We start from the raw sequence: 18,555 nt of genomic DNA, 5'->3' as shown, positions 1-18,555 counted from the left end.
ACTGCACTCATTTTAGCAACATTCATAAAGGACTTAAAATTGAACCCTAATAGCCTCGTATACATATCTTCAATGATAACAAATGAGTTTTCCTCTATATTAATGAGCTATTTCCTATAAAATATGTTATTCCACCCCCGTCAAACAGATAGATAGTTCCAACAAAGAGAGCTTTCAAGTGATAGTCGAAATGTCATTCCCTTTGTGGGGATTATGAGTGGCTTTGGTAAGAGCATCTCACTCATTACGAGCAAACCAATCATAAGCTTGCTTCTTCTCTGGCCTACCACTCCTTTAAGGTTTGAGGGAGTGGTGGTTTTTTTTGTTTAATTTTTTAACAACTATTAATTTGTAAACAAATATCTATTTTGTTAAAAAATATTATTTTTTAAACAAATATTAATTTTTTTTAACAAATACTTATTTTGTTAAAAAAATATTAAAATTTTAAGCAAATATTAATATTTTAAACGGATATTAATTTTTAACAACTACTAGTTTCTAAAAACACAAACATAATAATATTAAAAATACTTGACTTATAAGATAATTGACTTAAAACTTAAGTTAAAACATAAAATATTTATAGTTAAACTTTGTTGGTGATTTTATATCACTAACATTATTTAAGTGTATTGATCAATGTTACTTTGATAATTATTGAACAAATTAGTATGGTGCGTAATGCACATTTGTTTAATTTTGTCTTTGTTAAAAGTATACTGCTATTTAGGGCGAAGCCTCTAAACTGACGAGGATTCGTGGGCAGCGCCCCCGGGAGCGGGGTCTAAGGGGCAGAGCCCCTGGTTGGGGTCGAGCTGGTTATAGACCCGTTTTTATGTCAGCGTGGAAATTTTTTATGTCTTATGTTGCTATATAAAAAAATGTCTTAGAAATCTGGTTTTTTGGAATAAACTTGGTTTTGTGACCCTGGTTATAGACCCTTTTTGTATTAGTTTGTGACAGGTAATGTGACAGTTTTTTGGACATGAAATTGTTTTCCTGTAACTACCGTATGACAGTTTTAAGACAGGAAGTTAGTTCCTGTTAAATGATTAAGTTTGAAATTTTCTTAAGTACAGATCTTCATAACATCTTCTTCATTCTCCATTCTAGAAAACAGTGATTTTTATCCGATTAGAGATTTTTGAGTATACCCTCGAAATGCTTTAATCTAAAAGTGTTTCACAACTCTCATTGATCAAAGTAATTCTATACCCTAATTTTCTAACAAAGTTAATACTATACTTAAAACATAAATGACTTAACTTAAACTAAATAAATAACTTCGAACATTCTTATCCCAATTAAAATTTTGGGCAATATCTGCCTTCGTATTGTCCATAATCCTACAAGTCGTCTTTGACAACCTACTATCATCTTGCAAGAATAGTTTTAGCACTTTTGTTTTTTGTATGATTTCATCCCTCTCCAAAATTATTGTTGATTTTGGCGTCCCACATTTGAAGTTGATCGCTTGCGGCGTCAACGTCACTAGATGAACTAACAATTTTGAGCTTCTCTTTTTTCTTTATCGCGACCCATAGGACGAGGTGACACTTTGTATGGGTCCGTATTGTTGAGGTAAAATCCGATATGGCCATCAGAAGATTGGCTATGGTTTGTCTCAGACAATTTGTTTTTCTTGAAATTGCACCCGTAAAATCTTCCGCCGATTTAAGATAAAGCCATTTTGATTTTTTGTGCATAACTAGCCAAAAAGACTCATTTGCAAAAGGTTTGTTATATTTTGCTTGGTAAATGGCATGGGCATTTGCACTATAGCCCGCTTCATTGGCACCACTTTGTCGATTTCGGAAGGTATTCATATAAATGACATTAAACTCCATGGAGTTTTTGTTGGCTGTCACACCCCTGGACCAGAACGGCGGAAACGTTCGGGGGCAGATGACGTCATTGTACACTGTCATAACAATTGAATAGTAGCAATCAAAGCATTACAACCATTGTATTGAATATTTAATAAGTTTACATTGTGCTCAAAACATTGTTTACATGATATCCAATGCATATGACAAAAGTAAATACGTGATGCGACGAAGTCCCATCCACCAAAAACTCTTGTGGTTACCTGTTTACTGGTTTCCTAAGAATACAAGTGATTTTGAAAAGTGTCAACAATTAAGTTGGTGAGTTCATAAGCATTTTGTATGAGAAGGATTTTGTAAATGTTTCATGTAAAATGATAATGTATACTTCCAGAAAATCCAATATTTTCTTTAAAAATGAGATGTAAGTCTTAATTCCCAAGACTAAAAATGTAAGTAATGTTGGACTGAAAAATGGTGTTATGAAGTTTTATCTTTATATAAAACTAATTGAATGTGTGTTATCCCATAAATCAAATGTTTTGTTAATACCCTATGTGAGTTATTATAACCATACAAATGCGACTAGTTGGCCTGCTACGACATTCTTCAGGCATCGGAACTGTTATGAAATTTGTCACCCTAGACTAGCCGGTCTAACTGTAGCTAACAGATGAGGTGCGGGGTTGTCAATCTCATATAGATCTATACACAAGTGTCACGCTCTCCCTACAAGAGACTTTGGTTATAATGCAGGACTTAATGTGTCCTCTGGTAGGTATGATGAAGCCAAATGTCTCACAACCAGTATCAACCGATTTACGTGAATAGAAACCCCTTCTTCTTGTAGATGAAATAGTTATACCTTTAAATAATTATATGTTTCTTCCGAAATGAAAATGTGGTGTTTGTGATTCCCAAACTATACCAATTATAGTTTATCATGTTTGTTATAAAAAACATTTATATAATCCTCCATATAAATACATAGTAATTATATTGTCTAGTTTCAAAATGTAAGGTCAAACATCATATTTTTGGGTTGTAACCCACAAAATAGTGAAATAATTAGAATGTACTCCTTTTTGTTAGAAAAGCTATATTTTGGTAAAAAGCCTCAAAAACCATGTAGTTTTACAATCATAATGTTCTTATGATTTTATAACATAGATTATGTTTTGTTTTTGTTAGTTTTGCATTTCAAAAATTAATATATCACAAATATTTTTATAAAAGCCAATGATAACCATATCTCATGCAAATAATGTTTTATTTTCACATAGTAATAGATCATGCAAATGTTGATGTTAAAAAGTTAACTTTACTTGTATTCCCCCTAAAAACATGAAAAACTCGAAAATGTGGGGGTATGAACTCACCTTGAGTGTGGTTGTGGGTTGTTTGAAGAGATGGTGTGAAGATCTCCAAGCCTAAACACTTGAATGAGGTTGATGAACAACTGTGGAAATGATATTATCCAAAACTCTAAGAATAAACTTGAAGGATTTGAACTTGGAAGATTTTTGGCTTGCTTCTTGAGAGAGAATGGAGTAACTTTAGAGAAAATGGAATGGGTGGGGGTTTGTGGGTGTGTTCTGCTGTAGTTAAGGAGGGAAGGAATGATATGATGTTTGCCTAGTTAATTGTTGGTTAATAACATTGATATTTGCTAGGTATTATTTTGCATGGGAAAATGGTGAAGCATCAAGTCATAAAGTCAAACTCTTTTTATCTTTATTCCCACTAAAATCACCCTAAAACTACCAAAATCCCAAGTGATTTCGGCCCACGCACCAACCCGAATCACATGTGATTTCGGTCTATGTTCCAACCGAAATCACTTGTGATTTCGGTCCTAGTGCCAACCGAAATCACTTGTTTGGTGGGGTACTACGCCGAAATCTCTAAAGCAAAGTGTAATTTATGATTGGTTCTAACTTGCTGACTTTTCAAAGGCTCCTTACAAGTACGATTTTCAAAACATATATATTTACTTATACAAATAATGTCCTTTTGGTTTTCAAAGTTTTATTGCAACAAAGTTATGTTGTGGATTCACTTATACACGGTTACAATTTAGACCTTGCTTGTTCCAAAAATTTTCGATTGTCACATTGGCCGACCTCCATTTGGAATAAATTTGCTCATATGAGCGATACTATTTTCCCATCCGATTACAAAAACTTTTCCAAACTCTTTACTTGAAAGTTTTTCCATCTTGGTTATCGCCTCTTGTCGAATCTTCTATATGTCAAGCCAAGCTTTTGCTAACATCTTCTCTTCTATGGCGATCCAACCTTGAGCTGGGACCATTCCTTTTTCTTTTTGTTATGAGATGGGCTCCTTTTTTGGTTCTGCTAGTGGAATGGAACCTTCGTCGGAAGAATCGGTATCTTAATCGAGTAGGCGTCGCGGTTGGCTTTGGAAATTTGGTTGTGAAGCAAATTAGGTTTCGACAAACGTCTTAAATGGGTTAAATTCGATTTGGGTGGTGTTTTGGTATTGAAAACTATTTTGGGTTTGGAAAATGTTATGTTGTGGAATTGGTATGTATTGAGAATATTGAAACATATTTGGAGCCATGCTAACAAAATGGTAATTTGTTGGAGAGTAAAGTGATTGATCATACGAAGGTTTATAAGGTATCGGTGATGCAGGGTTTAGTGAAAAGATTTGGTGATGTAGGGTTTAGTGAATGCGAGTTGTCGGATTTTGAAGAATTTTTCTTCCTTCGTGGGGTGGTTGTTTGTTTTGAGAAAGACATGATGAAATTTGAAAATAGAGATACGAGAGAAAGAATTGAGAGTTTGTTTAAAATAGAGAAAGATTGAAAATGTATTTATAGTGGTTTAAAAAAAATTGATTTGTTTTTTTATACAAAAATATATATATATATATATATATATATATATATATATATATATATATATATATATATATATATATATATATATATATATATATATAAGAGAATCTTTTTTGAAAAAAATTTGGTTAAATAGACTTCAATTGATATCAAATTCGGTCAAAAAGCTGCAAACATCCATCTCTCTCTACGCTACTCCACCCATGAGAGTACGAAGGCGAGCCCCCTTGGTGTGTGCCGAGGGCGGTGTAGGCGACGATGTGTGTCCAAGGTGAGCAACTAGCGCACTCCACTTGGTTTGGTCTAATGGGAAATTAAATCCAAAAATAGGTGGCTATGTGAGTCCATTAGATTTTGCAAAAACACATCGGGATTTATAGGTGACCTCACATAATTGCAATCGATCATGGGTCTTAACTCTTAAGCTTCTTCGTGATAGCAACCAAAAAGTAAAGATGTGGTATATTCTTCTTTAACCACACCAAGTGATGTGAGATGACAATTTCACCATCAAATTGAACATAAAGTGAAAAATTACAATTCGGTCTCTCTAATTTTTGCACATTCTAAAACTAATTAAACATTTAGTTATTAAATATTTTTCTTCCTACAATAATTATAACCAACGATAAAATTTCCAATCATTCTATAGCTATTTTTTATTTTTCTATGTTACATCATACTTATCTAGATGCATGTCCATATATTTTTGGTATAATGGACACTTTAGTCTCATAGTCATCGCGTTTTTTTAAATGGTCTCCATGAAAAAATCTTAACATATTTTTTCCGTTTTAACGTGTTAGACTCTCAACGGCAGGACACATGTCACTCTTTATATGGCCCCACTCCATAAATAATTACACTATAAGTCAAATCGTATACTTAATCAAATTGATAATTATTTCCAATTTTCAATTAAGGCTATAGATCTTGATTCAAATAAAATGAATTGTATAACAATTACTTTTTATTTTTTTAGTAATTAAATAATAATAAATAATAAATACTTGTTATTGCAACAAAACAGCCGTCTAATTTTATGATGTCGTGTCGATTTAAGCAGCATTTAACCATAACACTAATCTGTTATCTTCCCAACAAAACAGTAACATGAAGATTCAACGAAAATAAAAAAATAATACGAATCAAATCGACGACCACTTTGTTTTGTTCTTCGGTCTCCCACCAATTCTTTCTTCACTGCTATAACTTTTCCCTATTATTCCTTTCAACGTGGATGCTCAGAGTCAGATTCAAACAAGGTGATCAATTTCATGAAATTATTTTTATTCGATTTTGATTCGTTTGTAATGGGTATGCGATCATTTTTGTTGTTTTGTTGTGATTCAATCTGTATGCGTTGAAATTCGATGCGTATGTTTCTGGGTATGTCTCTTTTTCCTAATTCTCTGGATTTTAAGATGCGATTTGTTCTTGTCGAAAATGTAATCTCGTTTGAAGATTCTGAATTAGTTCTGTGAATATTGACATTTTGTTCATATGGGTGTGTGATTTGATTTGATGTAATTTGATTCTGTTTTCGATCTGTGATCTGGTTTGATTCGATTTCAATCGAATTTACGCATGGAAACACGAACAATGAAAAACTAATTTTCCTCTTTTTTTTTTTGTTCAACAGTGTCACAATCAATGTCTGAAGATCTTCTGAAACTTACAGGCTCTTGAATTTTCCGATCAAGATCCAACAAATAAATCGACAGATCATGCTACGATTAAAAGAAATCAAGTCATTTCATACAGAAAAACGATGGGCATTCCCTCTGGCAATAACATCGATTGTATCCTTATTCCTATTAGCGACCTGTTTCAACATGGGTCTTCTTCCACCATTGTACAAATTGAATTCATATTTCCCAATATTCAACTCTCGTATTTCCCCAAATCAATCAACAACTCCACATTTCGCCGAAGATAAATTCAAATCGCCTCCTGTATCATCTTCTCTTCCTTCCACACCTCGATTTGCTTATTTAATTTCTGGATCAAAAGGGGATTTGAATAAACTATGGAGAACACTTAGAGCTTTATATCATCCATGGAATCATTACGTTCTTCATCTTGATCTTGAATCGGAACCCAACGAGAGAATCGAGCTCGCGTCACGAGTTGAAAAAGATCCCATGTTTGCTGAAATTGGGAATGTTTATGTGATCAAAAAAGCGAATATGGTAACTTATAGAGGTCCAACAATGGTGTCGAATACTCTTCACGCATGTGCGATTCTTCTTAAAAGGAATCAAGATTGGGATTGGTTTATAAACCTCAGTGCATCCGATTATCCTCTAGTCACTCAAGATGGTTAGTAAACAGTAATCAACGAAAAAGAAAGCTTCAATTTTTATGTGAAAATGAGATTTTGATTCTTGAATTTGTATGCAGATCTTCTTTCTGTGTTTCGTGGTATAAAACGAGACTGGAATTTTGTTGAGCATACTGGTCAATTGGGGTGGAAGGAGTAAGCTTTTTGGGACTTGAAGACACGAAATTTAAATATGAAATTATTTAGAAATTGAATTTTATGTTTTTATATGCAGGGATCAAAGAGCGATGCCATTGATGATTGATCCTGGATTATATGAGAATAAGAAGTCTGATATTTTTTGGGTGCAACCAAATAGGCCTCTACCAACTGCGTTTAAATTGTTTACAGGTTAGTTTTGTTTCAATCATTAAGCAAATGAATATCATTCTTTATGGAAATTTGAATGAAAAGTTGAAAACCATTGTATTTCGATTTTTGTGTCCAAAATACTGTAATTTGTTGGCTAATATATTTATGGAAATTCGGAAGTCAAAACTATGGAATCACAATGAATTCGCTAATCTAATAGGCATCACACAAAATTTCGGATCGTTTGATTATTCCTTTTAAAGCTCGAAGTGTCGTTATTTTCTCAAAATCTATTTACTCAACATGCTTTTATTTCCCATTAACGTATTTAGCAAAGAATAAAGTAGAGGATTCACGATTTTTAACCTACAACATACATGAAGAAGGGTATAGCTTAAAAGGGTTGTACGGTACAAACGGTAAAGCTTATAATGCCAATATGCCAGGGTATTAATCGGGTTATTTAGGTTAACCTGATTTCAATTTTAGACCCTATTAAACCTAACTCTATTTATCTTATTCGGGTTAATTAGGTTGGGGCTTTTTTTTTGACACTCATAGATACAAATATGTTTGTTGCCCGTTTGTCATCTTACTCATTGTATTGTATGATAATAACTAAATTTTATTCAGATAATAAATTTTTTGTGGAAATGGGTAATATTACAATTTTGTATGAAAAATAAAACACCCCTAAGGAATGAAAATTAGTCGTTCGTTCCTAGCCAAAACAAAGAACTTTTTTCATTAGAATGGACTGACCATTCTATTCGTTCTCAAATAAGATGATTCATTCCACTGGAAAGAAAAAAGAATTTTGTTTTGTCAGATGGAATGGAATCGATTAACCACTTTATGTTTAAAATCAACTGTTAATCTTTTTTTTTTGTAGGATCCGCATGGATGGTTTTATCGCGTCCATTTGTAGAATATTGCATATGGGGATGGGACAATCTTCCAAGAACAATGCTCATGTACTACACAAACTTTGTCTCCTCACCCGAAGGCTACTTCCAAACCGTAATATGCAATGTACCCGAATTCATTCCCACAGTCATTAACCACGATATGCACTTCATATCATGGGACAACCCTCCAAAACAACATCCACATGTCCTCAATACGAATGACACGTCTAATATGCTCAATAGTGGGGCCGCATTTGCACGTAAATTTGACCAAGATACCCTTGTTCTTGATACAATTGATAATGAGTTGTTAAATAGAACCAATGGGAGCTTTACTCCGGGTGGATGGTGCAAAGGTGAACCGAATTGTTCTAAAGTTGGGAAAGTCACACGGGTCAAGCCTGGACCCGGGGCTAAACGGCTTAAGAGGCTTATAAACAAGTTGATTAAATCAGCTAAAAATGGAAATCAATGTCGATAGGTTTATATATTTTGATTTTTTGAGATAGAATATTTTGATGAGTCAATTGACATAGTTTTGATCGTATCTTATAGCATTTTTGGGTGTTGGTCATTTGTGAATATATATATATATATATATATATATATATATATATATATATATATATATATATATATATATATATATATATATATATATATATATATATACACACACACACAAACACACACGGTCAACAAGCCCAATATCGACTCGTGATCACTTTTTGTTACATTCGTGTCATGGTATCAATATGCTTAGACAACATTTGAGATTTATTGTGTGTAGTGAATGTCGAGTTTTATAGATCTAGTAGACATTATTAATTTAGTGTATTTTAATTGTTTTAAGTGAGCTTTTATATATCTAATTACTTTAGTTGTATAGTTGAATGTGAAATGTAATAATTGTTTGAAATATATTTATAATTTTAAGTATTTTTTTAATGATGCTTGCTTATAAGTTTTTTTTTTTTTTTTTTTTTTTTTGAAATCTTTAATAAAATGTTTGCTTTGATGATATTTAATTTGATTTATTTATATACAAATTACTTGGTATTTTAGAAAATCTAAATAGGTTACTATAAAAAGTACTTTGAAAATTATGTTTAAAGTTGTTGGGATTTGACGAATCATTATTTGTTTCATTTTTTGTATAGAGAAAATGACAATAGGGTTTGGCAATGGCCTTAAAGACAATTTATAATATCTACGAATTTTATGATTTATACAATATTAAGCATTATAAATTTACAAATGGAATACATAACTGCTTGTAAATTTAAAATTTAAATCCAACGAAATACTAATTCTTATCTACCATAATCGTCCTCTAAAATAGCAAAAATTGTCCCGAATTTTTGTCTATATGTACAATTCTACATGTAAAACTAAATCATCTCTAAGAGCTTGATATCTCCCATGGAGTTTGCAGCAACCAAAACCGAAGATTGATTTCGCCAACAAACAGATGACACAAATTGTTCATTGTCATCCACTTCATCACCAGAAATTGGATCTATTGTGTTAAATTTGTATGAAAATGCATGCATAGGGAAAGCTTTGTGGTAGATGAAAACCTGTCACATGTTTTAGAATAATATCAACATTCAATCTAAGAAAAACTTAAAAGACAAATAGGGCCAAATCCAAAAAGGGTATTTAGGGTATCAATTAAAACTTGGAACCATCGGGTCTCTGGCCTAGTGGTATCAGGTATGTTAGAAAGGTGTCCATCAGCTAGTTGGTTAAGAATTCAAGTCACGTGGTGGACAAATGGTTGGAAATAAGAGTATGATTAGTTTTATTTATTTATTTTATTTTTTAAGAAAAACTAAAACTTGGAAAGTACCTCGTTTGTTTCTGAACCGGTTGCGATGTAACCCTCGGATACAGATAAACCGACAAAGTTCTGGAAAGAAAAAACCAAAATCGATGAAAATACCCTTGATTTAGTATATGTTTGGTGGTAAAAAATCGACTCTTGAACTTTATATTAGTTGAGGGGCCTAAATGAAACTTTTTAATAGTTGAGGAGCCTCAAAAACCAAAATTCACTCCCCACTATTGTAGGAAGGTTCAATCTGACCCTCAACTAAAAAAAGTTTCATATTCTTTACTACATGCTAATAAGAAGTTCAATTCAGATCCCTTTAACTATGAAAAAGTTTTATTTAGACCCCTCAACTATAAAAAAGTTTCATTGGTGAACACAAGAAGTTCCTTTCACGCCCTATAAAAATGTTTCATTAAGACCCCTCTACTATAAAAAGAGTTTCATTGGTAAAAACAATAAAAAAAAACTAACCTTTACATTCACATGACCCGTGAACGATTGAAGCGGAGAGTCGACAACATGGGAAGAACACTCAGACAAATCCCAAAGCTTCAAAGTGTTATCGGTTGATGATGATACAAGAGTTCCGGAGTCTATAAACTTAACATAACTAACAGTTTTATCGTGTCCAACAAACGTGCAAAGGGGTCTACTTGTATTCCTAAGATCATAGTAATACATTCTATGATCCGCTGATCCAAATGCTAGTGAGTTCCCTGAATCCGGAGGGAATTGAACACAACAAACATTTGCCTTTGTCTTAATGGTCCCGACACTTACTCCCTACACATGTAAGAAAAAAACTTAGTATACATGCATCATCTACATCGTAATCTAGATAGTACACCCCATATGTTACCCATGATATGATATGATATGACATGACAAACAGCTTTTGGCATGCATAGGAGCATCCGCCATAAGAGAGCTTTTCGTGATATGTAAGCGCCAACTCATCAATCAAAAAGAGCACAAGAAAACTCCAAAACTATAGAGCTATTTCATCAACTTATTTAACTTATAAGTTTACAAGATTGAAAATCTTAGAGTGGAGAAGCTCCCTAGGGAAGAGGCTTTTTCAAAAAGAAAAAAAAATTGCATTGCCTTTTCAAAATGAAAATTTCGCACAAAAGACGTGAATACCCTTCTAGTTTTCGTTATTGAAAATAGACCTAAAAAGTTTGTCCAGTTCTGTATAAAAATGTGGTTTGCATTGATAATTTGATAATTGTAGTACGTTTAGTTTGAAAGCGGACATCCACCAAGTGCAAGTATAGAATTGCCTGATTGATATTCCAGAGCTTAATGGAGCCGTCATCACTTCCACTTGCTAGCAGGGTGGGATCCGCTGAGGAGAAGTCCACGGACCATGCACGACTCTCATGCTCTCGCATTTCTGTAAATACTTGATTTCGTGTAACATCCCATACCTAAAATGTTCCAAATTAGCAAATACAACAACATATTTTCATTTACTTATTTATTGTATTCGGAAAAATCTACGGAGTTATTGCAATGTCATCCATATACAAAACAATTTTAAATGTTTCATAATATAACACTCTAATAAAGAAAAAAAAAAGTACAATTGTATATTTGCTAAGGTTTTTTAAAGAGTAAATTACACAATTAGTCCCTATGGTTTAGGGTAATTTATGCGTTTGGTCCTTAACTTATTTTTTTTTAACTCGGAAGGTCCCTACTGGTTGTTTTTGTTACATGATTGGTCTCTGTCTTACCTAAAAAGACAATTTTTCCCTTGATTTTTTGATTTATTTAAATAAACACACCCTTAATCCCACCCCCTCACCTTACCTTACCTACCTCACCATTTTTTCTTATTTAAATAATAATATTTTTAGGTAAGATAAGGATCAAACGTGTAACAAAAACAAACAGTAAGGACCCAGCGCGTAACAAAAACAAACAGTAGGGACCTTTTGAGTTAAAAAATTAGTTAGGGACCAAACATGCAAATTACTCCAAACCACAAGGACCATTCATGTAATTTACTCTTTTTTAAAATAAAAAAAAAATTGAAAGTGTAAGGTACCTGTACTACACCTTCGAAATTACTGGAAGCAATCTGCCCTTTAATATATCGATTCCAACATATACTGCTAAGCTTCGAGTTACTTCCCATTTCAGCAACAGGGTAATTAATGTCACGATTCCCATTCAAGATCGAATCATATTCAAAAACTTTAATCTTCTTATTCACACCAGCTGTTGCAAAAAAGTCTCCATCGCGATCAAAACTCAAAGAACACACAAGGTTCGAAAAACTCAAGAGATCTGCTTGTTTCAAATCGGCTTTGACTTTCAATTTACTAAAAGATAAATACTTGCACAATCCATCCAAGAACGAATTCATCCATCGATTTTGCCTACCCACAATCCGATCTCTTGATGAGAAATCATTAGCCGAAACAATCGATTCTTTACAATCGATGCTAATTGGTTTAATTTCTTGTTTAATCGCCCTGCGCCTGGTCAAAAAGTAAGCGGATTCAAGCTTCCTTAAGTTTCTCATCAATCGAGGGGTTTTAGAGATCAAATTTCCTCGATTTTCAGATGTCTGATACTCGTCTTCGTGAGTTATTGTTCTGATGCGTTTTCTTGATTCTGGGTTTGCGGGATCATCATCGTTTATAGATCGATGATTCAAATTTGATTCTAGTTTTATGTTGATTGATGATTGCAATTTCACAACTTCTTGCAAATCTGAAGTTAAAACGGAAACAGTGCTTCGCATTGAATTTGCAGCTTCTTGCTTGCGTTTTTGCATCATCGAAAGAAATTCTAGCAATAACTCCTGTTCTTCGATTCGTTCTTTTAGTTCTATTTCTGCTACACGTTCATCTAAGTTGTCTTTAAGTCCATTAAGAAACTCACTTTGTAATACTTCACTGATCGCATACATAAGAAAATATCAGCACAAAATCATCCAATTTAAGTCTAAATGAAAGAAATAGCAATGTCCTTTCTATCATAGCATTCTACTTTCATTTCTTTCTATTATAGCATTATAGTTTCAATTCAAACTACAAATAAATGAAAGTAGAATGTTGTAATAAACAAATTAATGAAAGTACATTGCTATTTCTTGCATTTAAATCTTCGGTTTTGGGAACTCACTCTATTTTTGGCCTACTATCTGGCTCGGGATGCAATAACCAAAGGCAAAATAAAGCTTCTTTTGGCCATTTAAGTAGCAATTGAGGTGGAAAGACACGATGTCTCAAACTAGACATTGTCGCATTCTTCTCTTCAACCGAGCTACACGTACAATACAACTATTGACAAAAATACCCTCAACGGGTTAGTTAAAAAACTTCCATAAAAACTTGAATACTAGAATTGAACATAAATACAAACTAACCTCAAAGAGAAGAGCCCCGAGTCGATAAACATCAGAAGCACAAGAGCTTTGACCACCACTTGCCTCTTCCGGGCTCGTGTACCAATTACTTTCCATTTGTTTCATCGGGAATGGTCGGAATCGCTGATTCCGTTCCTCTTCTAAATTCTCCAAACCCGATTGCAAATCCGAAACCGTACGCGAGACATTTACGGGATTTTGGGCGGAAAAGGAACACGATCCCTTAACATCGGAATCGGAATCAGAGCAAGCTACGGATTCGATAAACGAGACGCGGTTTAACGAAGATATGATAAAGCAAGAAGGGCGAATATTATGAACAACAATTCCTTTTGAATGTGCCAAATTGACAACTTCTACAATTTGTATGAATATATGTAAGCATTCAAAGGCATCAACGACTCGGTTTCGGTTGTCTATCCATTCTCTTAAGTTAACACCGTTGTGCTTACCCTGGAATCGCTGTTTCCGTTCTTCGGTTATGATTCCGGAGTTATGACCCGTAGTAGTACCGGAAGGAATTGAGTGAGGGTTTCTATTTGAAGCTTCTGAAGAATCAAAATTAGACATCTGATTACCGAATTCAGATGAGTGGTCCATTATCATCCACCTTTTAAAGATCACACCAAGATCATCATCTTATTTTAGCTCCATAAACAATCTTCTAGAAAGTTCTAAGCTTTAGAACAATTACCAAATCCCTTTTGTCCTGAAAACATCCATATATCGAAAATCTTTGGATATAATTATTTAAGTATATAAAATTAAAGATCAGTTTTTAAACTAGGTGCAACAAAGGAAGAAGAAAGATACCACTAAATCACCATGGAAGACCCTTGAGGTTTCTTTAGCTTCTTGAAACAAAACCACAAAACACAATATCGTTTTTCAAACTATAAAAGTGGTCTTCCCTTTGTTACCATAAAAAGAAAATAGAAGACAAAATCCCCAACAAGATTCTGAAATACCCAATTGTTTTTTCCTTAAACTGAATAAAAAACAGAAGGTGGTGATATTATATTATTTCTTTATGAAACCCTAGAAAGACTCATCGTCTCTAACCCACTTATTCTACATCAACCTACGTGGCACTTCCATGGCCTCTAACCTTTTCACCAATCGATTTCTTTTAAAGATTTCATTAATCGTGTGATGACCAGAAATCCTGGTGGTGGGGTTTCATCAGATTATAAAAAATCGTATTAAAGATTTAGATGCTAGTTAAGCCAATTACAAGTGATTAACTTACATAAAACTTGATTAGGGACTAATTAAATACAATACAATTAAGCATGCTGAAAAAGGGAAAGGGATCTTCACCAATCACCATGATCAATGGAAACCGACGAATGGCTTTGATGCTCCAAGTTCCTTCATGAACGATGATTGTCGGCTGAACTGAAGCATGGTGTCAGAAAAAGAGACATAAAGATGATTTGATCATTCTTGTTGTATTTCGATTGGGTGAACTGCAAGTGGACTTGTAGAAGATCAAGTTATAAGTAATTAATGCAAGAGAACTCAAAGAGTTTATCATCGTTTTGATGATGAGTTCGAAGAGGATGCATGAAATCTTTCTCTTTTACGGTTTCTAATCTTGGAAAAGAAAATCTTCGATGAGTAAAGATCTTGTTTAGACTACAACTGATTTTACAAAATCATAGGAAAAGTACATTGTGAGGGACCTTCGAGTATGCCCATCTTTTAGCACATGGGTTTGATTGTTACCAAATTCGGTCCGATGATGTTTGTATGTTGATGAGAAAATCGGTCCGATGATGTTTATAGGTGGATGAGAAAATCAGCTAATCGTTAGAATTGTTTTGGAAATAAACTTCCACCAATAAGTTATAAGTTATTATTGATATTGATATCCAGAAGCGAGTGGTTGCTAGAGAGCAGAATCCAAACATAGTTCACCCTAATCAGGGCAATAAGGGCGATGAATGTCGGCGCTAATAACGCATTTTGTTGATACTATTGCCTTTAGTGGAGACATGTTGTTGTGGCATCCACCATACAATGAATTCCATATAGTTCAATGGATTGACACATTATCATTTTACAATTCATACAACTCTATTATATTTTTCTCTCTAGAATGCATTGAACTCTACAAAGTTCAATAAAATGTTACATAATGCAATTTATAGTAAATATTTAAGAATTAAAACTTTCATTTTTCCCATTGAAGAGTTCAATGGTCATTGAACTTCAAATTCGTTGAATGTCAAGGTGGCATCTCACAATGATTGAGTTTTATCCATTAAATGACACATGGACTTGCCACCTCATTCAACTTTCTCATTGAACTCACCATTGTAGATGCTCTAAGGCCTTCTGATATGTATACCACGAAGGTTGGTCTAGGTGGCCACGACAGTGGCTCGTGCACACTAGTCTGGACCTTCGTGCTTCGTCGTTAGCACGTCGTGCTCGTGGCCCATCGTGGTCGACACCACGGATTAAAGCGCTCAATCAAAATTCATCTATGTCTAACGGCTAGTTTGGGCATTTACTCAATATCTTTTTCTTAAATTACCTACAAACTTTCTTATAAATACTACAACACAATTCCTTATATTTTACAAAGTTCTTCTCTCATTTTATTCATAATCACAAACTTGTGTTGTTTGATCTTTCAAAAACAATTACTCCCAAAAAGATGAATTGGTCAAAGAGAAGAGGAAGAAGAGAACTTAACACTAACATGGGTGTCAGTTTCGGAAGACTCAGATAGTCGAACATCTAGTAGTTTTGGGTAAAAGTTGGAAATGTTTCCATGATTTAATTAGTTGTCGAAGTCGTAATCTTGATACAATATGTTCAAAGTTTCGCGATATAAGGGTAAAATGTCGAGAGTTCGTTGTTATGATCATGCATCAATATGAAGACATTAACCATAGACCATTTACAAACCACAAGGTTTGGCTAAAATTTAAGAATTCCCCAAAATGAAATAATTAAAAAATATAGGTTTAGAAACTAGTTTAAGTTGTCTGTGCTTGCATTTTTATGTTTTTTTCTATTTTATTTTAGTTGTTTTTTTTTTAATTATGTAATTTTTTTAATTGAATAAAAAACTAGTTTAAAAAAATATGTTTTATTGTATTTGCATTTTTATATATTTTTGAATTAAATTTAATTAAAAAAATAAGGTGGAATGGTATGATAGTGGTGGGTATTTCATGGTTTAATGGTAAAGATGTGGTGATGATATGACACCCACCACTATAGTGGTTAGTGATGGGTATAACAGATGATCTAATGGTCAAATGTTGTCACTAAACTCATCCGTTATACCCACTGCTAACCACTATAGTTGTGGGTGTAACATCATCATCACTAACCTTCACTAAACATATTGGGATACCTACCACTAAACACATCACTTCACCTCATTTTTTTAATCAAATTTAAATCAAAAATACATAAAAATCATATAATTATTTTAATATTAGTTTTTTTATTAATTTAAAATACCAAATTACATGAAATAAAAACTACATTAATTAAAATAAAAATTACATTAAAAATAAAAATTACATTAATTAAAATAAAAAAAAATTAAAAATAACATTAAAAATTAAAAACCTAAAAATACCAAACTTCTAATTTGTGTTTTAAGCAAGGTTATTCTATTTTGGGGAACTCTTCAACTTTTGCCTAGCTTTAGACATGTCCAAAATGTTTTTGATTAGTGTTTTCATATTGCTCCATGGCTACATTACCCGAATCAATATCGGCTTCGTATGCGTTGTTTATAATAAAGTTGTAAATTCCATCGAACTCAGAACACTTAACGCTCATATCGTGCCACTTGGTACTTTTGGGACAAGAAATGGTTCCTTAAAGCTAAAATGGCAAGATCTATAACATACATGCATAAAGTTTGAAGCTTTTTACCTTCTGGAGCTTTTAGGGCACCAAAAAACTTCAGATCTACTAGCTTGTTCTTCGTTTCCAACTCCTTGATGCAACACCTTCATCTCCAACTACTCAAAATACACTTTGTAAGCTCACACACTCAAGGAAAAGATTAGGGTTTGGGGAAAACGGCTCTAAATAGTGGAGGCTGAGGTAAGAGAGGGTTATGAGCTCATAAGGTTGTTTATATAGCATCAAACCCTAACTATTAGGGTTTCCACCTGACGTGAGTACACCCAGCGTACTAGGGCGCGCCTAGTACGCTCAGTGTACCTTACGTACGCTTAGTGTACTCTCTTGATTCCCAAAGTTGCAACTTTAGCCCTTAGGCTTCTCAAGGGTCGACTCCTTTAACCCCCAGGGACTACAAATGACAAAATAATAATAAAATAGAGGATTCGGAAATACCTGCAAAATCTTAGGATGTTACAATTCTCCCCCACTTGACCTAGACTTCGTCCTCGAAGTCTGCAGTGGTAAACAGATTCGGGTAATGCTCCCGCATCTCAGACTCTGGCTCCCATGTCCACTCAGATCCATTTCGATGTCGCCACTGCACCTTTACCATAGGTATCCCCTTGTTGCGCAGAACCTTTACCTTCCTTTCCAAAATAGCCACTGGCTGCTCCACATAGTTTAGGCGCTCGTCAACCTAAACATCATCCAACGACACTACCTCATCCTCGTCCAATATGCACTTCCGCAACTAGGAAACGTGGAAAGTGTTGTGTATCTGACGGAGCTCCTTCGGAAGATCCAATCTATATGCAACCTTGCCAACCCTAGCAATAACCCGAAATGGTCCAAAGTATCGAGGACCCAACTTTCCCCTCCTTTTGAAGAGAATCACACCCTTCCAAGGTGAAACCTTCAGTAATACCATGTCACCCACCTGGAATTCCAACTCAGATCGGCGTTTGTCGGCGTAACTCTTCTGCCGAGTCTGAGCGGTCTATAGTCACTGTCTAATCTACTGAATCTTCTCAGTAGTTTGCAAGACTACCTTCGTTCGTTTCATCACTTTGTGACCAACCTCACCCCAACAGACCGGGGGTGCGACATCTTCGCCCATACAACAGCTCAAAAGGTGGGGCACCAATACTGGAATGATAGTTGTTGTTGTAGGCGAACTTTACAAGGGGTAGGTGGGAATCCCATCTCCAACCAAAAT

General features: G+C 34.0%; 2 protein-coding genes across 5 annotated transcripts; one reads left to right on the top strand and one right to left on the bottom strand.

Annotated features, from left to right (window-relative positions):
• The first annotated feature begins 5,771 nt into the window (after nt 1-5,771).
• LOC111916120 (beta-glucuronosyltransferase GlcAT14A) lies at nt 5,772-8,785 on the top strand. 2 transcript variants are annotated; one of them, XM_023911752.3, is made up of 5 exons: nt 5,772-5,960; nt 6,338-7,017; nt 7,099-7,174; nt 7,254-7,369; nt 8,223-8,785. In XM_023911752.3, exons 2-5 carry the CDS (start codon nt 6,423-6,425, stop codon nt 8,717-8,719), a joined length of 1,284 nt encoding a protein of 427 aa, XP_023767520.1. In that variant the 5' UTR covers nt 5,772-5,960; nt 6,338-6,422; the 3' UTR covers nt 8,720-8,785. The 2 variants fall into 2 exon arrangements, with proteins under 2 accessions (XP_023767520.1, XP_023767521.1); XM_023911753.3 differs by having other exon boundaries at nt 5,947-6,084.
• Nucleotides 8,786-9,447: 662 nt separating this feature from the next.
• On the bottom strand, nt 9,448-15,349 carry LOC111916122 (protein SPA1-RELATED 4). 3 transcript variants are annotated; one of them, XM_023911755.3, is made up of 8 exons: nt 14,271-15,347; nt 13,458-14,191; nt 13,214-13,371; nt 12,129-12,984; nt 11,359-11,505; nt 10,547-10,858; nt 10,091-10,150; nt 9,448-9,818 (listed from the first exon to the last, which is right to left on the bottom strand). In XM_023911755.3, the coding sequence occupies exons 2-8, from the start codon at nt 14,061-14,063 to the stop codon at nt 9,630-9,632; spliced, it is 2,328 nt and encodes a 775-aa protein (XP_023767523.1). In that variant the 5' UTR covers nt 14,064-14,191; nt 14,271-15,347; the 3' UTR covers nt 9,448-9,629. The 3 variants fall into 3 exon arrangements, with proteins under 3 accessions (XP_023767523.1, XP_023767522.1, XP_023767524.1); XM_023911754.3 differs by having other exon boundaries at nt 13,458-14,166; nt 14,271-15,346; XM_023911756.3 differs by lacking the exons at nt 9,448-9,818; nt 10,091-10,150 and having other exon boundaries at nt 10,691-10,858; nt 11,313-11,505; nt 13,458-14,166; nt 14,271-15,349.
• Between the last annotated feature and the right edge of the window lie 3,206 nt (nt 15,350-18,555).

This window comes from Lactuca sativa, chromosome 9 (assembly GCF_002870075.4).
Source record: "Lactuca sativa cultivar Salinas chromosome 9, Lsat_Salinas_v11, whole genome shotgun sequence".
In the NCBI taxonomy this organism is placed as follows: Eukaryota; Viridiplantae; Streptophyta; class Magnoliopsida; order Asterales; family Asteraceae; genus Lactuca; species Lactuca sativa.
The sequence above is the reverse complement of the archived record's forward strand: the minus strand, read 5'-3'. Positions and strand labels throughout refer to the sequence as shown.